Genomic DNA, 23,516 nt, shown 5'->3' with positions numbered 1-23,516 from the left:
AGTTATTGAACATGCTCAAAACGAAAAATGTCTATACGACCTAATGAAACCCCCTAAAGCCACATGTCACTTGAACTGAATGAATCAGTATTTTGAATATAGAATATGAATTGGTACTCCGTATGTAATGTTTTGCTCTGACACTGCGTTGCCTGAAAAAAATGTGTGAATCACACAGCTTGAATCACCACCACCAACGCATTTTACCAGATTTCCAGCACATCTCAACAGATTTTGTTTCAATTGTGGGCACAAGCTCACAGGTTTTTTTTCAAGGGCTGACCTTGCTAAAGAAAAACATATTCAATTTTAAAATACTTTTTCAGTTTTTTAATTTTAAATACAGGTCAGTTTTTCTTCTCATACAAGCACAAAACCATGTTCAACCCAAAGGTTCGTGGAAACATCCTTATGTCAGGAGTTATAGTTTTTAAACAGTCAATTTCCTGTTGCTGGTCCACAGTTTTTCGTCCCATCTCAGCGGATGCAAAACTACAGATGAATCCCAGGTCAGACGTGGACTTCTCGTCTCCTAAAGTGGACCTAACGGTCAATCTCAGTGAGGTGGCCATTGAACTCAACAGACCCCAGGTAGGGGGTGTGCGTGTGCGTGCGTGCGTGTGTGTGTGTGTGTGTGTGTGTGTGCGTGTGTGCGTGCGTGCGTGCATGCGTGCGTGCGTGCGTGCGTGCGTGCGTGCGTGCGTGCGTGCGTGCGTGCGTGTGTATAAATTTGTAAGAGCCTGGTAAAAAGTAAGTTTTTTCAGAAAAGACAAAGAGAAACAGAAAGAAGTGAAAGACAAGCAAGCTGAGGTGAAATCATATTTTAAAAGAGCAAAGAGTTAAAGAAGGAGTTGCTCCATGATGATAACTGCACTTCTCTCAGTGCTCTGTGCCACTAAGTAATTGCTGACTTCCTCTCTTTCCAGTACATTAGCATCTTGGAGTTGCTGGGCTCAGTGGATATGATGTCCCGGAACCTGCCATACAGGAAGTACAGACCCGTGGTCCCTGTTCACAGGAATGCCCACATATGGTCAGGAAACACCTCCACAATTTGACTTCCATTGCAATATGACATTTTACCACCATTGTATGTACTGGGACTTTGGTTCTACAGGTTTGTATGTTGCTGCCTTTTAGGTGGAAGTACGTGATGACAGGCATCCTGGAGGTAGATGTGAAGCCACGTCTCCATATGTGGTCATGGAAGCATATTCGCCGGCACCGGCGGATGGTTAAACAATACAGAGAGCTCTACAAAACAAAGATCACCAGCAAGAAACCCAGCGAGGAGCTGCTTAAGCAACTAGAGGTGGGACAGGGCTAAATAAACTTACCTGAAGAGGGGAAGGGGAAGGAGGATCAGGCAGGAGGTAGACAGGGATGGACACAGGAGATAAAATGTGTAAAGAAACATGGTAGTGGGTTGTAACCTTGTAAATGCAAAGCAATACCACAGAGAAACCTGGCAAGCCAAAGGCAATACATCTTCTCCCACTGTCAAATGAAACATGAATCCCCCCTCCCAGCTGAACTAAGTAAAGAAGAAACATGAGCTGATTCAGGGATGAAGTTAAAAGCATAGTTGCTTGAAAATACCTGCTTGACTACAGTGACCATAAATCATTTCCTGTATGAGTTGTAAAGACATTACCTTAGAATCTTTTCAGTAATGTACGCACCCTTTCCTCTAACCATAATTACTTACCCACATCCAGCATTGAGCCAGATTGATTGAGGTGCACTGGAGATGGATGTTGTAGTTCTGAGATACACACCATTAAATCTAAAGCTGCCTTTAGTATTTTAGATCTCTGTATGCGTCGTCTTTTCTTGATGTGACTGATAATGGATTTTCAGTAATTAATCTATTCCTGCAAGGAGTAGCAAGAAGCTTCTAAAATCCCCAGTCAATTTATGTTGTCTCTATTCTCAGACCCCTGAGAAGACCTTGGATATATTTAACATCACACTGGCCAGGCAGCAGGCTGAAGTGGAGGTAAGCTTGATGTCTCACCTACAGCAGGCATCTGCACTTTCTGCAATCCTTGTATCAAACTGTAACAGTTGTTATAAATGTTATGCTCTATGCTCACTTGTTAATGTTCTTCTAATATTTATATCCCCAAAATGAAACTTTCCAAGAATATAGAAAAAAAAAAAAACACATCTTCTGGATGTGTTACTAGTGTATGTTCCCACCAAACAAACCACATATGACCAAAGTGACACAAGACTAAACACAAAACGGACAGTGATAACAGATACATGAAGTGGTTGAAGTTTAGACTAAAGTGTGATATTTGCACTTTTCTTGAGTCCCTTTGCTTGACAGCTGGTTAGAGGTTCTTACATAATCTTGGCTTCACTGTGCAGCACTTTGCCATAGTTTACATGTTCAGTATAGCATTTTTCATATAATGCTAATATAAATTGGAAGCCAGAAGTTTTTTGCTTTGGATTAATTTCAGATAACATATATGATGTAGGGAATATCTGTGTAAGACTTTATCCTCATATGGAAATATAATTGTAGAAATAAAATATTTTATTTTATTTACAGACACTGCATTTGTCATTTCTTTCCTGTGAAGAAAAGAAAATTGTGCCGCTACTAAGTTTTTGTTTTTTGTTTTTTTTTTAAATTCTTCTCCAGGCGAGCAAGGCAGGCCTTCGTATTTACCGTCCAGGGATAAAGATGGAGGAAGAGGAGTCTCAGGGTTGGTTCAGCTGGATGTGGAACTGGGGAGGAGAGGCTGATACACAAACAAAAGATGTCAAGACTGGAGGTAGGATGTACAAAATAAATAATGCGATAAAGAAAACAGCAATGCACATAAAACAGTATGGACAGGACCAGGAAGAAAGCACTCAAAGTACTCCAGCATATTTTTGTACTAACAGTCTAGGGATTTAGCTGATGCTTTTCTCACTCCTCATATTTTTTGATTCATCCGTATTTTTTTTTAAAATTTCTGTTCCATTTATTTGTACTTGCTCTGTCTCTCAGGTTTTGATGAGCTGTTAACCCCTGCTGAGAAAGCCAAACTCTACACTGCCATTGGTTACAGTGCGACTGCTGCTAATCCCAACCTGCCAAAGAATGTGAGTCACTTCCCTCTTCGACACCCACCCATCAGCTGATCATACAGCTTCAGTTTGGATGTCCATCCCACCAAAATGCAAATACTGAATCAGATATTTTTATTTTGATTAATTACTGCATTGTCGTTTTTTTTCATAGTTTGAGGACATGAAGGTCAACTTCCACATGGTGAGGCTGTCTGTGTCCATCAAAGACGACAAGGACAAAAATGAGATCATCAGGCTGACTGTGGGAGAGCTCAAGTCCACACTCACACAGAGACCTGGAGCACAAGCCATCAAGTTTGTTATTTTTTGATTTCTGGAGGTCCTCCCATGGCTTTAATAGTACAGCATTAATACTGTTTGTTCTAAAGAGCTTGATCTCCAGTGCAGATATAAGTTTCTGATTTGAATTTGTTTCATTAAAAAATATATATATTCAGAAGGAATAATTCTGTTTGTGTTGATTAAAAATTAAACAAAACTTATGAATAACATATTTTAAGACAGCACTGCTATTAGCAAATTATCACTAGAACCAGTAGTAGCAGTTTGTGGTTTTGCTTTCGCTCACAAAACAACACTCCTCATTAACAGCAAATCCCTTTTGGGGAATTCATATCTTAGCCTGCAGGGTCCACCACAAAGTAGAGACCTTGTAGCTGGTGTTTTATTTGACAGCATAGTGCCAGCCTTTTGATCCGAGTATTTATATCCTTCTTAGAATCATGGCATGGCAGGCACTGACATTTTGTTTCCTTCCCTCTTTTTGTCAGACTTACAGCCCAGCTTAGTTTGTTCGAGGTCACTGGCCTGGCCAGTAACCGGCCAGCACCAACCCTCCTTTCATCAAGGAAGGCAGCCACAGGAGCAGGGACCCCGCTGCTTTGCATCTTGTTTGAGACCAATCCCCTGGATGCGAAGGCTGACCAGCGGCTTCATGTGGAATCACAACCCCTGGAAATCATCTATGATGCAGTGAGTGGAGTCTAACAGTGTGTATGACAATGAAAGAAACATAAAAGGGATACATATCAAATGCTTTCTTTGTTTGTGTTTCTGTGCAGATAACGGTGAACAGCATGTCAGCGTTCTTCATGCCTCCTGATGACCTGCAGCTGGATGAGCTCACCAACGCGACCCTGATGAAACTGGAGCATTTCAGAGACCGCACAGCCACTGGTCAGTTGCACATGCACATGCAAACATGCACAAACGTACTGTAGATCAGGGGCTGATTTCCAGCCTGATCTCAACTCTCTGATGAGCAGATGTTTGCATTCCACAGTCTTTGTTTTCACAGGGTCATTTTGATTTTTCCATGTGCTCACACACAGCCTGCACGTCTCAGCCACAGAGTTTGTTGGATTGTGTTGTTCCTGTTTATTTTCTTGTGACTGATTGTTTCCTGAGATTGTTTGCTGAAGTTTCAAGCTTTTATTTTTTCTTAAAATAGCATGATTCATTTTAGCTCATTTGAGTATCATTGAGTCATAAGGCTCCATGGTACTTATATATTAGATGGTAAGCAAACAGTTGGTTTTTGTAGTCAACATGTTGGATGCAGTAGAAGTGTGCAGGTGTAAAGACCTAAGCGACTTTGAGGGCCAAATCTTAATGGCCAAACAACTCAGGGGTTGCAGCATCTCAGTGAGCAGCATGAGATGCTCCTGGTCAGCAGTACTGAGCACCTACTGACAGTGGTCTGAGGTGGGACAAACCACAAACTGGCATCGGGGTCCTCAGACTTACAGGATTCAAAGGAGCTGCTGCTGATGTCTTGGTGCCAAATACCACAGGGAACCTTCAGAGGTCTTGTTCATGCCTTGGCACGTTGCCACTGTTTTGGCAGCACACAAAGTAGAATTAAACATTCAGTATAGTACTCGTAAAATTTTCAAGCATGTTACAAATGTGATGCTAAGTGTATTGCTTCATGTTGAGCTTTATCAAGATTTGTTTTATCATCATCAGTAAAAAAAAAATTCTTATGTCTTATGTTAAGTGCTGTAGTTGATAACAAAGCTGATCTGTTGTTTGTTTCTGTTCTTGTATCTTGTGGCTACAGTTAATGATAAACTTTATGACTTTGGTTATATATATTTTTTTTAGGTCTAATGTATGTGATCGAAACACAGAAAGTTCTCGACCTGAAGGTGAACTTGATGGCCTCCTACGTCATCATTCCAAAGACCGGCTTTTACAATGGCACCCAGAACATCCTACTGTTGGATCTTGGGCATTTCAAGGTCTGAAAGTGCAAAGCCCGATGCTAGGTTGAAAATCCAAGCCAAGAAGAAGATGCAACTGAAAAGAAAAACTCAAGAAAAATGATTTTTCCAAAATTCTTAATTTTGTTGTCTTTTCAGATGTCCAGTCAAAGCAGAGCACATCTGCCTCAGCTGTCTGTGTGCACCAGCAACATTGAAGATATCATGTCCAGAGCATATGACAGCTTCGACATACAACTTAGTAGCCTGCAGTTCATTTATAGCAAACCAGGTAAACACACAAGAGCATGCCTCTGTCATGGTTAAAGGTTCTTGACAGGTGCTCTGTACAAACTGAGAGGCACCATATGACTTCAGAGTAAATTCATTCTACTGTTTGAAAGTCTGGAGGCTCTATGGTGAAAATTGTATTGAGGAAATACCTTTTAGGCATTTAGGCAGAAGTTAACATTTTTTTTTTGTCCTGTTAGCTGTAATGTGTTTTAGTCAAGAAAATAATCCATAGACATCACAAGTTATCGTCTCAAAGCCTTGAAGATTCTTGGTGTTAAGGGGATAATTAACATATACATTACTACAACAAGAATATTTTTGTGTTTGTTTTGTTTGTGAAAAAAGTAGAAATGTAAAACGTTGTGTTTGATAGATTGTGACTGGAAAATGGCCCGTAAGCAGAAACAGTCACCGCTCCACATCCTAGAGCCAGTGGATCTAAATATGGATTTCAGCAGGGCGATGGTTGTCAAAGACTCCCGCATGGCAAAGTAAGAGTGTAGTTTTTTTTTTGGTTTGTATTTTGTTGTTTTTTTTATTTTTTCCACCCACCCTCATTTTTCAGCTGGTTCAATGGATAAACTGATTCAGATAGAGAAACCATACAACTATCAAAAATACAGCAAGTAAGCAGAGTAAACTACTAATTAGACAAAGTGACCTCCCAACATGTTATTAATTTGATCCTTAAGTTGTAAGGACCAAGATTGTCAGACGAAGATTAAAGGTCATAGGTTTGTGTGTGCGCATCTTTGTGTTTCTAAGTTTGTGTACATGTTGCAGGTACAAGATGTCTGGCGAGCTTCCTCTGCTGTCTCTTCGTATTTCTGATGATAAACTTCGAAGTGTTCTGGAGCTGGTTGAAAGTATTCCACTGCCTGAGAGCAGACCTGCTGCGCGCAGCTCGGGTTCATCCTCCACTCCGAAGGCAAGAAGAGCATGACATTCCCCAGATGGCCCTGTCCACATTTTATGTTGATCAGATAAGTTAGCCGAAAAACTGTTCAGGGCAAAATACAGGAAGAAAAGGAAATTGTTTCTGCAGTTTGTTCTACAGTTTACTGCAGCCCTCACACTGCTAAAGAACTACATTGTTGTTGTTGTTGTTCTGTTGTAGAAATCAGAGAAGGGAGAAATAAAATAAGATGAGGGCAGTGTGCTTTCTTAAGCTCATGTTTTGTGTAATTTTCTCCTCAGCCAAAGCAGTCGTTCACGCCCCAGCTCACTCCCAGAAGACCTCTGAACTTAGCAGACCAGCGCTCCTCACTCATTTTCGAGTCATGTGAGACCATCAGCAGCATCACCTCCTTGGGTGAGACACGCATGATGCACAAGGCACACTCTCTAGCCATGTCCCTTTTCCTGCATCTCTCATGCTGACACACACATGCAATTATTGCTCTAAATACCTTGCAATGTGTGTATTTCTACAGTATGATGGGTCATTGTGTGTGTTTTCGTGTTTGTCACCCCTCAGGGTCAGAGGAAGATTTGTTCTATGATGCTCCAAGCTCTCCCATCGGTGATCAGCCATTCTTCCCAGACAATCCCATGCCGCTGCGCTATGCAGACCTACACAGAAGAAAAGGTCTGGTCAAGGAAGACCTTCAGAAGAACATGACTGACTTCATCATGAAGTTTGAAATCAGTGAGGTACAGAGAGATCTTGTTGAACGAGGTGACAAAGTTCACATTTAATATTTTATCCATGTCTGCGTTTTCTAATGAACAGTGCATTTATGACATGTTTAATATCGATTCAAACTCTTAAGTTTGCCTGTACATAGCAGCCACCTCTGCAAAAATTACATTTATTAAACCTGTGCATTTATCTGTCCATTTTTCTGTTTGACTGCTAATTTCCCCTTTTTACTTCTTTACCTTATACTCCACCTTTATTATGCGATCTGTCCTTATTTTCATTCTTCCCCTTGTCCTTACCCCTGATCCCTTTTTAATTGTCTCATTTCTATAATTATAATATATTTTTTCTTTATCCCTCTTTCTCATTTGTTCTCTTTCTCTATGTCCTCTAGTTTTCCGTTCAGTTGTGTCGCCTGTCTGAGGGTCAGGAGATCACAGTGCTGCACTTGGACATAGAGGGTCTTGGCACTGAGTTGAAACTGCGCACCTTTGACATGACATCAAATACATATCTTCGAGAGATCTGCCTCAAGTGTCCTGAATACATGGGTGAGTAGATGCTGGCAGGACTGTATGTCACCTCAAGAGACTTTCTTCAAAGTTTGGATAAATTTTGGTGGTTACAGATATCCTAATAAGTATTAGTATATTTATGTCAGGTGATTCTGCAGTTCTGTATTTATCTTGTTTTCATTTGTCTCCTGCTTGTGTAGATTCTGAAGACAAGCAGGTTCAGCTCATAACCACTCTCGACAACACAGAGGTTGACCTGCTCACTCTGGACTATGTTAAAGTAAGTGTGATGCTATACGCAGAAATCAACCTATTTCAGATTGATTTATTTACAGTAATTCCACAAATGATGGTAAACGACTTTCTAATTGAGGATTGCATGTCTTTTCTAGGCTGATAAGAATGGCCCTGAGTTCAGATCTCAACACAACAATACAGAGCAGCTCATCAAGGTGAGGGAACTGTTCTTTTCTGCTGTTTGGATAGTTATGAAAGTGTGTAGCATGTTTATGCAGGTTTCACTATTAACTATGCAGTACTGGAAGATAAAGCAAATTATATTTTTAAAACTAAATTTATCTTTATTTTATCTAATTTATACTAAGCAACAACAGTAATACTTGATACAGAAAGCAAATATACCATTTTCTTTTTATTCTGCTCCATTTCATTTTAACAATTTAATGTTGTATTTCCCATCAGGTGACTTTTTCGTCCCTTGATGTTCATCTACATACGGAGGCTCTCCTCAATACCATAAACTTCCTCAACAACCTCCTACCTCCATCCACTAAGAAGGAAGGAGGGCAGGAGGAACTCCCTACCATCCCTGAGGAGGACGAGGCGGAGAAGGAGGAAGAGAAGAAGGAGGAAACTACTGTAACCAGGAAAAGAAGTAACTGATCCTAATAAACTTTTTCAGAATTTCATTTAGTTTCGCATTTCAAAGCCATCTTTCATCTGTGGTCTTCCTCACTAGCTGTCTGTTAGTATTCACCTTTTCTTTCTTGACACTTTTTTTTTCACAGCTGTAAGGAGTTCAAAGTTTGCAGATGTGGTGAATCTGCATATCAGAGCTGATCTGCGCTGTCTGAAGGTGTTCATTCGAGGACAGAAAGCCAGGATCTCTGAGATTAGCATTGAGGGTATGGAAGTTTTGTGACATTAACTTCTCCATGACCCAGAAGATGTCAAATACAGTCCACTGCCATTGCAATTTTGGGGTTGTTGCACACTGTCCCACCAGTTTCCCCCTGCACCAAACTTGCCTAGAGTTTTTATTTGTTATATTATATATGTTTTATTTACAGTGTTCTAATTAAGCAACATCTCTGATTTGTTCTTCTATTTCTTGCTCTTGGTAAGTATGCCATTAAGCGAGAAATTCAAAGAACTGCTTACTCAGTGTCCCACTTTCTCAACCATCTAGGTCTGGTTTCTGAGGTTCTGATGAGGAAGAAGGAGATGGAGGTTCTGGCCAACCTGAAAAACATTGTGATCCTAGACTGCGACAAAGACGCCCTTTACAAGAAGGTACAGTCACAGCAAGTGGCAACTCCTCAGAATCATGCTACTGCAACTACTTTAGCATTGTACTTAATGGAATGCAGGTGTCCTCTTAACTGTTTACCTCTTTGCCTATATTCATATTTTGTGTGTTCTGGTTTTTTCCTGTTCATCTATAAATGTTACACTGTATTTTGTAGAGTTTTGTAGAGTTGCTAAGTGCTGCCAGTTAGCTGTCAACTTGTCCTTTTTTTTCTTTTTGTGACTGTTTTACTTGCTGCTGTAACATAACAATTTCCCTCTGAGGGATGAATAAAGTATATCTATCTATCTAAATGTTGACCACTTAGCATAAGTTGCTCTAAATAAGAAAAGTAGCTGACTTGTGATGCTGACTTCTCTTTCCCCCTTCCTGCTATGCATAAACTGGAATGAATGTCCATGATCAAAAAAATAGTGCTGTTAATTTTATTCTGCTGTCTCATTTCTTAGGCTGTGTCTATAGCAGATAAGGAAGTGTTTGCCTTCCGTATGGTGAACTATACAGATGCAACAGAAGGAGACGCCTATCTGGACATGTCTAAAGTTGACACCTCTGTCACACTGACTGTGGGATGCATCCAGGTCATCTTCCTCAACAAGTTTGTCTCTTCCATATTGGTAAGAATCACATATCCCAACAGTTTGTCCTATCACATTCAGTTTTCATGAGGGATATTTATGGTATTTCAATTTCATTTATTAGGTAATGATAAAATCAGAGCTCAGAAAATTTTTGAAAGTAAAATTCAAAACGAAATACTCATTAACTTTCTTACAGTCTTACTTTTCCAGTGATACCTACATATTTATTTTTCCTTGTTTCAATTTTCTTTGTATTTCAACTCTGGCATCTACTAATTTCTCTCCTACACTCTGTTATCCATTCTTTCTTTGTCCCAGGCGTTCATCAATAATTTCCAGGAGGCCAAAGAGGCCCTGGCTGAGGTGACAGTCCAGGCTGCGGAAAAGGCAGCGTCAGGGGTGAAGGAACTGGCAGAGCGAAGCACTCGAATCGCTCTGAACGTCCACTTCAATGCACCTGTCATCTTCCTCCCCCAGTCCTCCTCTTCCTTCAATGTCATCGTAGCTGACCTTGGTCTGCTGTCTGTCAAGAACCGTTTCTCTAAGCAGCCCTTTAAAAGTGATGCTAAGATCCCGCCTGTTGTGGATGTCATGACTGTGAGACTGACTGACCTTAAGATGTACAGGTCAGAGTCTTTTATTTAGGATCTGTGGTCACAGAGTGAACTGCAATTAAATGTTTACTTGCTTCTGTGATTGATTAGGAATTACAATAATCTGATATTATCTTGATAACTTCTGTTAAGACTGTTGTGTTCTTGCCCATTCCAGGACCACATACATAAATGAAGGGTTTCAGGGAGAGACCCAGCTGCTGATGCCGGTCAGCCTGGATTTAGAAATCCAGAGAAATCTTTCATCCAACTGGTACCACAGCATACCTGACATAGAGATCACTGCTCATCTTAAGCCCATGAGTGTAAGTTGTACCATATGCTAGCATGAAAAAGTTATTTAACACGATTGACTCTTACATAAAATAAATGTAAATAAATAATCACTGTTTTTGGATTAATAATTGACAGATTTGCAGATTAGCCTTTTTTTTTTTTTTTTTTTTTATATTTTAGTAGTTGCACACAATTTGTTTCTTCTTCTTGTTTGCGTTTTCTAATGTCTGATCCCAAGATTAGGAAGAGACGTACATTGAAAATCCAAGTGAAGAAGTGCTTTCACAAGTATAGTTGTTTCATCTCCTGTGTCCCAATAGCTGATCCTCAGCCAGGATGACATGATAGTGGTCCTGAGGACTCTGAGTGAGAACCTGTCGGAAAAGTCTGATGCTGTTCCACCTTCAGCTTCTCGACCCACCACTGACCCCTCCTCCGACTCTGTATCCAACAAGGAGTCCCAGGGCTCTGGAACCACTGGACCATCCAGCAGTAAGGAGTTGCGGTTGTGCTTGTTTATGCTCGTGTGTATAGTGGTTTTAAAATTAGACATATGATATATGTGCACAATGGACAGATGAGTATGTTTTTGTCAGTCCACCCATCAGGACAGAAAGCTTATGAAATCTGAGGATGTGTTCTCCATGATTGGAAATATTTTTGTGAGCAAAACACACTAAACTTTTTAAACCTCACCTCTGCGCTCTGACAACTTCATTGCAGGTAACACAGTGGTGACCGCTGCTGTCGTGGAGACCCAAAAACCCAGTAAGCTGAAGACCACACTCAAATTAGACTTCAGGTTTGACTCCATGATGCTGGTTGTGTACAGCCCTAGTGAGAATGAGGAAAACGCATACACAGAAACAGTAAGTCAAAGTGATAAATATATAGTATAAGATGAGGGTTAACTATTTTTATTTTACGAGACTTGTATATCTAACACAGGCCTTATGTTGTCCATAGTTACAGCCGTTGGACTCACATGATGAGCAGCTGAAGCTGGCAGAATTTACTCTGGGCACCATCTCCACCTCCGTCCACATGTTCTCTGACAGCTCCATGAAAGCCTCAGTCCAACTCTCTGCCTGCCTCCTTGATGACAAGAGACCCAAAATCGAGATGGTGACCCCAAGGTACAAATGGCACACCTCGCTCTACAATGGCACCCTTGATCCAAGTCTGGCAGCAGACCTTTGTAGAACTTCCTCCCCCTTCTCTCTTCCTTTGTTTTTAGCAGGGGGTGTTGTTGTTTCTCTGTTGCTCCACAGTGTAAGACAGTGTAAGAGGAGGCAACTACATTCACCACGTACTCTTCACTAACAGCATTTTTATGTACTCTCCCAGGATGATGGCAATGCGTCCAGGCGCAGAACAGAACATGATGGTGGAGGTGAACTATCGTCAGGGCCGTGAAGGCACCACGTTGAACACAGTGGTGCAGGACGTGTACTTGTGTGCTAGCATGGAGTTCCTGCTCACTGTGGCAGATATCTTTCTCAAGGCCACCCAGCAGGGTTTTACTCAAGTGCCACAACACAAGAGCAGTAGTGGAGCGGGAGATAAAAAGAACATCAACTCTTCTGTCACATCTAAAGAGTCCAGTGAGTTGAATCTAACAGTTTTAATTTAGTTAGTGGTTTTTGATACAGCAAAAAAAAAAAAAAAAAAAAAAAGTAACTGCAAGTTCTCTTAATCAAACAACAAAGAAACTGTCTTTGTTTTCTCTTTTGGATTTTTTTTTTGTGTCTATGGAAGAATTTAATTAAGCTGACATAATTTGCACCCTGCTGTCATACGACCTGAACTGATGTTTCCCTCTGATACTTTCTGCTGCTGTCAGCCGCACCTCCAGCCGTGGTGTCGAAGACAGAGATGAATGTGGTGGTGCGGAACCCGGAGATTGTGTTTGTGGCTGACCTGACGCGTGCTGACGCCTCGGCCCTGGTGATGACCACGCAGTGCGAACTAGTGATGAAAAGTGGTGCACAGGGATCACAGATGACTGCTGTTATCAAGGACCTGAAGGTGTGTGTTATCATTGTCATGTAACATTGAAAAAGCAGATTATTTAATGTTTTTATGTTCACTGTGTAAAACACTTTGAAGTGCTTCTGTATGAGACTGTGCTCTACAGATAAACTCTACTTGATGCGACTTGACTATTAATTTAAAAAAACAGTCAGTTTGTTTGGATTACTGTTGTCATTGTAGGTAGTGGCGTGTCCCTTCTTGAGAGAGAAGAGGAAAAACAATGTGACCACAGTGCTGCAGCCGTGTCAGGTGTTCTTTCAGAGTACTCAGTCCCCAACCACCCCTCAGGCCATGGAGGTCTCTATCAATGCTCTCACACTGAAGGTAGGTGTTTTATTATTGTTACATGTTCTTTAATTAAATCAGTGAAATGAGGGCTTAAGTTGTTCCACCTAGTAGTGGATGATAATGAATGCCTTGTTTCCAGCAAATGAATAGCTAATTTTACATTGTTAACTGATTGTATAGTAAGTGAATTGACCTCATCCTTAATGGAATCGACCTGTTTCTATTTTAGCTAAGTGCCTTGTATGCATCCACTCCATTTAAAGAGACAGAAAGTCAGTCAGTATGTCCGCTGAAAAATGCTGATCAGTGTTATTTTACGAGAAGCAAATAACTGTTGCATATTTTCTAATCAATTTTCAGACAGCACAGCACACATAATCTTAGCTTATGTAGATTTGTATCAGCTGTGGGGTAATACACAATGGCATTAAGTGAAAGCAAATGTTTAGGCAAAAAAAATAAAAAATCAATATTTGCATACTTAGACACTGAAATTTGACTTTGAACTTTGAATTTGGTATAAAACAGTTTAATGTCTGCTATCTCCCTCACTCTCTGTCCAGGTTTCTCCAATCATCATCAACACAGTGATCACCATCCAGTCAGCACTGACTCCTACAGCGGAGACCCCTGAGGAGCTGGATAGTCCTGTCCCCATTGACCTTTGGGAGAAACGGGACTGGAAGGAACTCAAACTCTGGTTCCTAGAGGAAGAGGGGGATGAAGACACAAGATCACTGGTCCCACTCATACCACAGGGAGAGTCATTAAAGGTATTTAGCTGCATTGAGAATCAACTGATAAAATTGCATGGCTGGTTGTTTATGATATAATCAGTTATGATTTTTGCTGTTTTTATTTATTAGCTTTGGTCCCTTTTATATCACAAAACCTAAACTGGTTATCCATCCCTGCAGGTGACCATCAAATCAATCTGTCTGACTCTGGAGGCTGGTGTCGGACATCGCACTGTCCCCATGCTTCTGGCCAAGTCCTCTTTTCATGGAGACGTCTCAAACTGGTCCACGCTCATTAACTTACACAGTGAACTCAACCTGGAGGTAATACACACAAGCTCTGATGTGTTGACAGTAGATTATTTACTCTCAAACCTATGTTCCTACTCTCCGAAGTTTTAGCCTGTACCTTAAAATTGTTCATATTTTATATGTTTTTAATTTCACCCATTTCTTTTGCTTGTTATCTTATTCTGATGAAGGTTGTTGAAGTTTTGTTGTGTTTTGCCTTTAGGTTCACTATTACAATGAAGTGATGGGAGTATGGGAACCCCTGCTGGAGCCCTTAGAGGATGAGACAAGAGACGGTTTCAGACCATGGAGACTTGAACTGAAGGTACTGACAAACAATCAAACACACACACATACAGTATACATTCTCGCACACAGTGTTTCTAACTTTTTTCTGTTTCATAACCAGATGAAGAAGAAGCCAGTGAAGTACACAGGTTTGTCAGATGAAGTGGATTGCCATGTTCCGGACTATAAGACTGTCATCGTCATCAGCAGCACAGACCAGCTCAACATCATGCTCTCCAAATGTGGACTGGCCATGCTGAGTAACCTGGGCACGGTAAGAAAAGGGCTCATTTTATATCAAGGAGTCTAAGGATGAGCGGCCATCTGCAGTGTTCATGTTTCTTGCCTTTTCTCCAGGCATTTGCAGAGGCAGCCAAACAGACAGCTGAGTGTTTCCAGAGGGATGAAGCTCCGTTTGTGGTGAAAAACCGCCTGGGCCTGCCAGTGTCCGTCCGCCACAGTGAGATGTTTTGTCCCATTGGCCAGCAGAGCACTAACCGCACTGTGAAGCTGCAGGATGGGGAAACCCTCGGGATGGACTATTCAACCACAACAGACTCTGACCAGTTCTCTGCCATGACCTCCTTGAGTGGAAAGGACTATTACATTCAGCCTAGTAAGTGAACCTGTGTACACTATTAATCTTAAAATGCATGTTATATTCAGTCCTTAATTGTTGCAATATTATCAGCTACACATTACTGCCAGTCTACAGTGCACTCTGTTATACTCTCTCTCTCAAACTAATGTACAGTTGGAACCACAGATGCAAAGAGTGTGTTACCACTGGACAATGAAGTGAAACCACAAAATGATTTAACTGATGTTGCCTATTTTATATTTGAAAGAAACAGTGACAAAGTTTGTAACCTATCCCTCAAATTACTTAAGGTCAAATGCATATGAAGTGCTCTTCTTTCCTCTTACCTCTCCAGCTCCGGTGGGCCACACCTCAGCCAGTGTGATCCCCCTTATCAAAGTGGGCAGAGGAATGTACAGTGTAATGCACAAAGAGTCAGGAGTCACTCGATTCCTGGTCTGTCAGATTTACTCTGTGGAGGGCAGCAAGTACATCAAGATCCGCTCACCTTTCCAGGTACTTCACTGATTATCTGTGTCGATCTCTGTTTATCTTATCTGTAAATATTTTATCGTGAGTTGTAATTAGACTCTCCCTTCAAGATCCCCTACTTGATCTCATTGACCTAATCTTTACAGCTAATTAAAGTATTATTGTCAATGAGACAGGCGGCAGTTATGAAAGGCAGCAATTACTGTATATCAAGACACACGATTCCTTCTAGATTTCACACAAATCACTCAAAAAATTCTTTTTAGAACAAATGATAATAATCAGCAGTACTGAGAGATAGTTCTTTATGTATTAAAATATAAAATAATTACAGATCAAATTGAAATACAAGAAATTCAATCTCTGAGTCTTAATTGTTTTTCTCTGCTTTCATTCAGATCATCAATCATTTCACAATACCATTCAAAGTTTTTGAAGGATCTACGTATCTGGGTAAAGCTCTCCCTACTGAAGAGTTCTGTGTGCCTCTGGACTCATATAGGTGAGAGCAAACACATTACACACCACACACACACCTTAATACATCGTCTTTCTTTGCCATCCTACACGCACACACACACACACACACACTCTCACACACTCTCACGCAAACACACACAGAGCAAACACAGCACACACTCCCTCACCCACGTCTACTCTCTGCTGCCCCCTTCAGGTCTGAGCTGAGTCTTCAGCCGATAACAGAGGACGACGCTGACAATCAGGTCGCGCAGTTTGAGTGTTCAGAGGGTTTCAGTTACGACGACATTAACCATCAGCAGCCTAAGACACGCCTCCAGCAGACCTGCCGTCGCCGTGGAAACCAGGGTGGCGTGATGATGATCAACATTGTGCCATTAAAGGACGCTGTGACATTCAAAGACACCGGAGATATTGGGGAGAACTTCGATGTGCCCTTTGTGCTTCACCTGTGGCCTTCCATTCTGCTACGCAACCTGCTGCCTTATCCCATCGCCTATGAACTAAAGGTAGAATCTGGCTGATAATCACTAAGATTACAAGTCAGATGCATGCATGTTTCAGCCCAGTGCAAATTACAAATTGTTTATGCTTTCCTGCTGTTTTCCAAAGCTGTTCAGGCAGTGGTTGATTATAATTAATTCATTGTATAAAATTGCAGAGACATCTAAATCTACTATATTCAAGCTGCTTATGGTCAGATATTCTATCACAGTGGGTATTTAATGCAGTAATGCATTTGTAATAAGGATCTGTTTTTTGCTTGGGAACTTGTTGAGCTCAGGGATACTGATGTTTGAGACCTGAGGGTTGGCTAACTAACATCAAAATTTTTAATGCAAAACAGAACCAAATTCATTCCACATCATCCATTTGTGCTTATTGTTTTCTGGTGAATGCAGTGCTTTTCAGAAGTTACCGATTAGACCATGGGTGTTTGAGCATCAGCGACAGTACCAACAAGGAGTTTCTTTAAAACAATGTCTGATTGCAGCTGCCTTGCTGTGCGACAATAATGTAACTTTAACTGGAGAATCTAATTGATTTCCATACAAAACTGGCATCAGATGAAAAGAGCGGCTGCCTGGCAAATAGACATTTAGTTTAAAGATGAGATACATGTTGGAAAATGATCAGCTGTAATGTTTACACAGTTTGCAGTGAAGACATGCAAATGTACCACTTGGTCCTTGTGCAAATGGTGCACAGTTTATGTAGATGAGTTTACATCATAAATATTATTACAGGAGGTAGTACTCTGATGAGTCACCACACATTCAAATGTCACATATTTTGTCACATATGAGTTTCATATTTTTTTAACCTCACTTGTTTACTTTTCTCTTGTCATGTTGAGCATTTTTGGAAACCCCATGATGTTGCTTAAACCTGATACTTCAGATTCACTGTTGAGTGTTCAGTGACCCTCTGTGCCTGCTGCTCAACAGGACAGTGGAGCCTCTGCCCCTGAGGCCACTCTGAACCCTGGCCACTCTGCCCAGCTTCACACCGCAGTCATCAACCAGTCAAGACTCAGTCTCCGGCTGCTGAACTACTTGGCTCAGGACTGGTCTTCTGAGTACAGGTCTGACTTCAATCTCATTTACTGTGATTTTTTTTTTTTTTTTTACTTTCTCATCATTATAGTGTTAAGTCTGAAGTGCAGAAAGAGATATACAAATCATAAACCTTGTTATATAGAGGACAGGTATAAAATCAAGTCTTTGTTACCTTCTGCAGTAACATCTCTGAGTGAACTATTCTGTCATACAGTCTCCATAGTGACCAGGAAGAGATCACCTTCATCGTGTTCCAGTCTCTACGAGAGGATGACGAAGTCAATGGAGAAGGGACAGAGAGGAAGAGGGCCGAGTTAGACATAGCAGTGCATGTTAAATATGACCCGGGACAGACGGTGATTGCCATCCACTCACCGTACTGGATGGTGAATAAGACAGGCAGGCTGCTGCAGTACAAGGCTGATGATATCCACCGTAAACACCCACTGGACTATGACATGCCCCTGCTCTTCTCCTTCAAGCCTCGGTACTTCCTGAGAAACAACAAGGTAAGGGAAAGTAATGTTCTACTTCAGTCCTGAGATATTTAAAAGAAAAAGGGACACGGTTCATGTTGTAACTGGTTCTTTTTTTCAATATATTTTCCTGCTGGATCTGTTGTTTTCTTACACAAATTGCCCTTCAGGTGTAGAACTAACTCTAGCTTTGCTTTTTAAAGCTTGCTTTTTAAACTAGGTTTATGTTTATTTATGTTTTACAGGGAACAGTACAACCACTAACTACTAAATGCGTTTGGGCAAGGGGCTTTAATTCTAGCCTCATTCTGTAACCCCTGAATTGTGACTCACATCTCAGATTTGTTCAGTTATTGATACTGAATGGAGTGGGGAAAAACAAGCCAATTCAGTCCAGTTATCAGGGTATTACATGTCACAAGCTGTAACTGGGAAAAAAACCCCCAGCAATATTCCCACATTCACATAGGTCTCACTGTATTTGACTATGATTTCATTCTTTTCATCCCTCAGGTCCGCCTTATGATTTCAGACAGTGAGCTCTCTGATGAATTCTCCCTGGATACAGTTGGTAGCCATGGAGATGTGAAATGTAAAGGCAGATTCAAAGATTACCTGGTAAGATTTTGCCACAGATGCTTACATTCAGACAGAAGCTCTGTCAGACTTACTGTCCCATAATTGTTAAAGAGCCATTGGTTGGAATTTTAAATGACTTTTCTATGTTACTAAGATGGGATGTGTTATTGATGAAGTACATGATTTTCATCTTTTGTTGTTGTTTTTTTGTGATGTGTGTCTGACCTCAGGTTGGTGTGAAGATTGACGCAAGCAGTTTCAGTCTGACCCGCATCGTGACCTTTGTGCCCTTTTACATGCTGGTCAACAGAACCAAGCACAGTGTCTTCATATGTGAGGAGGGACAGGACAACTGGACTGAGGCACAACCAGAGCAGGTCAGAGCCAAACCAAATATTTTTTGCATCTGTGTTTCCTTACACATGCATTAATTATTTTTTTTCTTAGAATACTGATGTTTTCACAGCCCAGTGAATTATACTGGACTGAAATGCTGTATATGAACATTGACTGTCATGGCAGTTTGTCTTGTCACATTGGATTTGACTGAAGCGCAGTTATATTGGTGTTTTTTAGTCAGCTATTCCTTTCTGGCCTGAGAACGACGCCAAGCGGCTGAAGATCAAAGTAGAGGGTTGCTTATCTCCTCCTCTGACTATTGACTTCACACGACCAGAGAATTGCCTGTTGCTGCACCTGGACAACTCTGTAAGTAGACACACACACACACAGGGATAATGTTTTTGTGCGCATAGTGAATTTTTTACAGGATGTGCTGTACAAACAACCTTGTGTCCATCTGTGTTAATGTATTTCTTGTCCTGTTAAAATGTACTCACACTGACTAATAAAACATAAAAACAATACCTTATTTATGCCAGTATATTGCTTTCTGTTCTGCAGGTGGGAGGGATCATTGTTGATGTGAACCTGTCAGAGCACTCGGCCACAATCCGATTCTCAGAGTACCACGATGGCGCGGCCCCCTTCCTCATCATCAACCACACCAAAGACCAGACTCTCCAGATTCATCAGAGGTGAGGGAACAGAGGGGGAGCTGTCCAAAAGGAATAAATAGGCCATTTCAAATCATGCTGTGTTAGCACTAAATACTTAATGGGCAGGATGTGATTTGTAAATAGGCTCAGACTGAGAAGGGTAGAACGTAGAAATCAATCATGGTTATGAATCATGCCATCATGATTCATCATGTTGTCAAACACATAACACAAAAAGGATCAATTAAAGCGAGTTGTTGAATTCAATAGAAAAACTTACTAAGAAGCAAGGGAGAGGAAGGAGGTTGGTAGCGGATGAGAAAAGGAGCAAAACGTAGGTAACGTATTTATTGAGGACGGATTGGAGGATGGTTATATTTTGGTGAAGCTAAATTTAAAACTTGAAAACAGTTTGTAGGAATTACTGGTTGCTTTGCGTAAGATTTCAGATACAGTACTTCTTTGGTGTAAGTGTTGTCTATAAACGGGCTTTCAAAGTGCTCCAGGTTTCATTTGAATTATGTTGTGAATGTGCCACACTCACCGTAAGGTGAAGAAAAGCACAATCAAGTAAACAGGAAATGGCTCAAAAAAAGTAGGATGTTTTGCCAGGTGTGCCATGCCGGTTCATTCAGTTTCTTATTTAAGGTTTTCTGCTCATTTCCCTCTCAGCATTTTTTGTTTCTGAATGAAGTTTGTTTTTGTTTTTTTTGTTTTTTCTCTTCCCCTCCGTATATGACTTTGTAAACAGCAGGTTTTAATTTTACCAACAAAGTAGGATTTCTTCATGCACCGCATTCGCAGTTTTATTGAAATGAATTTTACATATTTGTTGAATGACAATACTCTTTTCTCATGTTGCAGCAACCTTTTAATTGTTTAGTTAATAATAACTAACAGTATTTGACTTGCTCATAGTGATTTATGTCTGTGTGTTGTGGGTCATGCAGCGCCCGGACAGAAACCACGTGGGTGGCTGACGAGCTGCTCGACCTCTCCTTCTCAGTGGAGGAGGACAGGTAGAAAAACATGAAAAGGGGAAACTCTTCTGACACACTCTGAACTCAAGAGAGAGGAAGATGGGGAATAAAAGAATGGGAAGGGAGAACTTAAAAAAGAAAATGGAAGTTTTGCATTAGTGTTACAACAATCTACACTTCAGTTTCACACTTCCAGACAAAGCTTGAGGACAGTAGTTGGTTTTTAAGGTTTTTACTGGAAGTGATTGTGAAACTGTTATCTTACAACAGTAAAATAACGGCATTTTAAAATGAAGTATGAGCAGCACATGAGCTGGTGTAACAGCTAGCTTGTGAAAAATGAGGGAGGGAGCTGAGGATGACACCAGGTGGAGGAATGAAGTAATGAAAACACCGTTTAACAACTTACGAGGCAGACAGGAGGGCAGAAACACACATGATGCGGCACTTGAAAATTAATTTGTGCATTAATAATGATAATACAGTATTGTATTAAAAAAAACTAATGTCACAGTCACTTGCGTGCAGAGTGTGGTCAGATCAAGAGTGCAGGTAAAGATAAGTAGAAGAAGACTGCTTCAGCTCTGATTCTGGTTTGTCTGTGTAATCTGCTCCACACCTTGACAATGAGAAGTAAATACTGTGCAGGCCTGGTCAGATATTATCACATTAATGTGTAGTAATCACTGTGCTTTTGATATTTTATGTACACAAAATACTCTGTTTCAGTACATGAGACAAGGAAATCCATGTTCTCACTGTTTTCTAAATTATTTATAAAGAACCTATATATATATATATACACACACACACACACGTTTTGTATATAGTTTCTGTGATTTATGTTTATTTAAGTAGAGGAAAAGGAGCAGATGACACATCTAAACCCATTTACTCATTTATGACTATGTTCCTTTGGTCTCCTATGAAGTCTTATCATCTTTACTTGTAGAAATGCTAGTTTTGAATGCTGCTGACTGGATGGGATTCTGCCAAAGGAATCACACCTCCTGCTTCTTCCAGTAGTTTGCGTCGACTAGTGTTCTCTTATCTTTCATCTCCATCCATAGATGATGGCTTCTCCACTTCTTCTCTTTCTTTATTTCATTTTCTTGCGTCTGCCTTGTCTCGTCTGAATCAAGACCAGTGTTAGTGCGAACATGTGTAAATCAAACCTTATCTCTCTAGGCGAGGTACTGGGGGACTTCTGGATGTTTGGCCATTGTACAGTGATATTCTGTCTTATTTCTGTCTGCTCATGGGAATTGTTTGTGTACTCTGTCGGACAGGTACTTTGGATTGGATGGTTGTCATGGTGGTAGATTCTCGGTGGCTGGGCTCTTTCAAATTGTCCTCTGATTTACTGTTATGCTGTACCGTTGTCCGTTTTTCATTATTTGCTCACTGTCATCTCACATCAGTGTAATATTATTTCTTACCTTTTAGTAGTTATAACTAATGTTACTGATATATACAGCATATGTGTGTGTCTTGTTGGGTTTCATGTGTATGCAGCTCTCAGAAGGTGACAGAGCAGGAGGAGCTGGAGGCTGGGAAAGCTGTGCACTACACCTGGGCTGAACCCACTGGGTCCCGAGAGCTCTGCTGGAAGTGTGGCGCCTACAGTGGGAAGCTGAAGAGTGAGGAGGTACTGTGCCTGAGCCAGAATAATGTTTGTGCCTCAGCAATAATATTCATCAATTCAACACTTTTCTCAAAAGTCTTCTCAAATTCTTGTCAAAACTAAAGCTGCTTCTGTCTCTGTCTGCACGAATCAGTCTGCTTTTAGCCTTAAAGCAGTATCTGTTACCTTACATATAGACCTTAGTTGAACATCACACTTGGTACTTTTATCATGCTTAAGTATTTCCACTGGAAAAGTCCAACATAGGTGCTCTTCAGGCCCTCCGGTAAAACAAAGCTGTTATTAGCTAAAAGCATGTGATAGTAAGCTCACATGGTAAATACTGTTCCTCTGAAAATTGAATTCATCGTGCTCCATGTATTCTGGAGGCTATGAGAAAACTTGGGTATTATTTTGTTGTTGTTGTGCTGTCCAAGTGTGACTGTTGTCGTTATCATGTGCACTCACATGAAGGATTTGCAGGGGTACATTTGGTCTACTTCAGTCATTCTTCTGGGTTTTTATGAATAATACAATTTTGCACAGGACAAAATTCAGTTCTGATATAATTTAACATTTATGCTTTTAAATGTGAACACATCTGAAATGTGAAATTTTTATGTGAGATGCTGTGATGTTTATTTAAACAGTATCTGTTTTTCCTACATCTTCAGGACCTGCGTGAGGACATGAATAATCACGGAAAACTGTTTGTGATCTCCTTTTATGAGGGTAAAGTACAAACAGCTTGAAAAGAAATGCCCTGACCTCTTAAAGGCATTCAGTAATTTTCCTTTACACAGTCTTACATTCACTTAAAGTGGTCTTCATGATTGCTGGTTTATTGTCAGTGCATGAATGCTGCCATGTGCTAAGAACACAGTTACAAGAAACTGTCAACAAATGCAGTTTGTGACAGCAAGAATTTTCCATTGGGGATAAATAAAGTTAAATCCATATGATTTGGACTTATTTTCGATCCAAAGGTCTCCAGCGTGTTGTGCTTTTCACGGAGGAGCACCATATCTACAAGCTGCTCTGTGAGAGCGAGAAGGCGCAGCTCGCTGAGCAGGAAATCATCCTCTCGCTGAAGAACATGGGTGTGTCTCTGGTCAACAACAGCAGCAGCCAGGAGGTCTCCTTTATTGGGATCACCAGGTAGATAACCAGCAACATACACATGTAATAAAAATCATAAAACGTGGCCAGACACAAATCTTATAGGGCACGTGTTCATGTTATGACCATGGCTCACTGTCAATACAACATGTGTGTGTTAAGCCATAGAATGTGTGTGTTTTGTAACAAGTGAACATATGGTCCCCTGATTTGTAGTTGAGCT

At 40.7% G+C, this 23,516-nt stretch overlaps 1 protein-coding gene across 3 annotated transcripts in view; it reads left to right on the top strand.

The window, feature by feature from the left end:
- vps13a (vacuolar protein sorting 13 homolog A) overlaps nucleotides 1-23,516 on the top strand; it is a 37,191-nt gene that overhangs the window by 5,599 nt on the left and 8,076 nt on the right. For 2 of the 3 annotated variants that reach the window (XM_041042202.1, XM_041042204.1), the window contains exons 11-58: nucleotides 464-591; nucleotides 927-1,033; nucleotides 1,141-1,312; nucleotides 1,937-1,999; nucleotides 2,657-2,789; nucleotides 3,011-3,105; nucleotides 3,245-3,387; nucleotides 3,864-4,065; nucleotides 4,155-4,269; nucleotides 5,200-5,336; nucleotides 5,457-5,589; nucleotides 5,965-6,082; nucleotides 6,375-6,519; nucleotides 6,789-6,903; nucleotides 7,069-7,244; nucleotides 7,628-7,784; nucleotides 7,949-8,028; nucleotides 8,141-8,200; nucleotides 8,451-8,643; nucleotides 8,777-8,893; nucleotides 9,178-9,281; nucleotides 9,747-9,914; nucleotides 10,197-10,504; nucleotides 10,650-10,797; nucleotides 11,089-11,260; nucleotides 11,492-11,637; nucleotides 11,735-11,904; nucleotides 12,116-12,372; nucleotides 12,612-12,796; nucleotides 12,983-13,126; nucleotides 13,654-13,863; nucleotides 14,008-14,151; nucleotides 14,342-14,443; nucleotides 14,528-14,680; nucleotides 14,764-15,022; nucleotides 15,342-15,502; nucleotides 15,877-15,980; nucleotides 16,155-16,467; nucleotides 17,407-17,543; nucleotides 17,732-18,026; nucleotides 18,507-18,611; nucleotides 18,803-18,949; nucleotides 19,149-19,280; nucleotides 19,476-19,609; nucleotides 20,521-20,589; nucleotides 22,066-22,198; nucleotides 22,849-22,906; nucleotides 23,161-23,332. In XM_041042202.1, the coding sequence (XP_040898136.1) occupies nucleotides 464-591; nucleotides 927-1,033; nucleotides 1,141-1,312; nucleotides 1,937-1,999; nucleotides 2,657-2,789; nucleotides 3,011-3,105; nucleotides 3,245-3,387; nucleotides 3,864-4,065; nucleotides 4,155-4,269; nucleotides 5,200-5,336; nucleotides 5,457-5,589; nucleotides 5,965-6,082; nucleotides 6,375-6,519; nucleotides 6,789-6,903; nucleotides 7,069-7,244; nucleotides 7,628-7,784; nucleotides 7,949-8,028; nucleotides 8,141-8,200; nucleotides 8,451-8,643; nucleotides 8,777-8,893; nucleotides 9,178-9,281; nucleotides 9,747-9,914; nucleotides 10,197-10,504; nucleotides 10,650-10,797; nucleotides 11,089-11,260; nucleotides 11,492-11,637; nucleotides 11,735-11,904; nucleotides 12,116-12,372; nucleotides 12,612-12,796; nucleotides 12,983-13,126; nucleotides 13,654-13,863; nucleotides 14,008-14,151; nucleotides 14,342-14,443; nucleotides 14,528-14,680; nucleotides 14,764-15,022; nucleotides 15,342-15,502; nucleotides 15,877-15,980; nucleotides 16,155-16,467; nucleotides 17,407-17,543; nucleotides 17,732-18,026; nucleotides 18,507-18,611; nucleotides 18,803-18,949; nucleotides 19,149-19,280; nucleotides 19,476-19,609; nucleotides 20,521-20,589; nucleotides 22,066-22,198; nucleotides 22,849-22,906; nucleotides 23,161-23,332 (7,219 nt within the window). The remainder of the gene's footprint in view (nucleotides 1-463; nucleotides 592-926; nucleotides 1,034-1,140; nucleotides 1,313-1,936; nucleotides 2,000-2,656; nucleotides 2,790-3,010; nucleotides 3,106-3,244; nucleotides 3,388-3,863; nucleotides 4,066-4,154; nucleotides 4,270-5,199; nucleotides 5,337-5,456; nucleotides 5,590-5,964; nucleotides 6,083-6,374; nucleotides 6,520-6,788; nucleotides 6,904-7,068; nucleotides 7,245-7,627; nucleotides 7,785-7,948; nucleotides 8,029-8,140; nucleotides 8,201-8,450; nucleotides 8,644-8,776; nucleotides 8,894-9,177; nucleotides 9,282-9,746; nucleotides 9,915-10,196; nucleotides 10,505-10,649; nucleotides 10,798-11,088; nucleotides 11,261-11,491; nucleotides 11,638-11,734; nucleotides 11,905-12,115; nucleotides 12,373-12,611; nucleotides 12,797-12,982; nucleotides 13,127-13,653; nucleotides 13,864-14,007; nucleotides 14,152-14,341; nucleotides 14,444-14,527; nucleotides 14,681-14,763; nucleotides 15,023-15,341; nucleotides 15,503-15,876; nucleotides 15,981-16,154; nucleotides 16,468-17,406; nucleotides 17,544-17,731; nucleotides 18,027-18,506; nucleotides 18,612-18,802; nucleotides 18,950-19,148; nucleotides 19,281-19,475; nucleotides 19,610-20,520; nucleotides 20,590-22,065; nucleotides 22,199-22,848; nucleotides 22,907-23,160; nucleotides 23,333-23,516) is intronic. The other variant, XM_041042203.1, reaches the window with a different exon arrangement.

This window comes from Toxotes jaculatrix, chromosome 7 (genome assembly GCF_017976425.1).
Source record: "Toxotes jaculatrix isolate fToxJac2 chromosome 7, fToxJac2.pri, whole genome shotgun sequence".
In the NCBI taxonomy this organism is placed as follows: domain Eukaryota; kingdom Metazoa; phylum Chordata; class Actinopteri; family Toxotidae; genus Toxotes; species Toxotes jaculatrix.
Note: the sequence above shows the minus strand (reverse complement) of the source record. Positions and strands in the feature narration are given on the sequence as shown.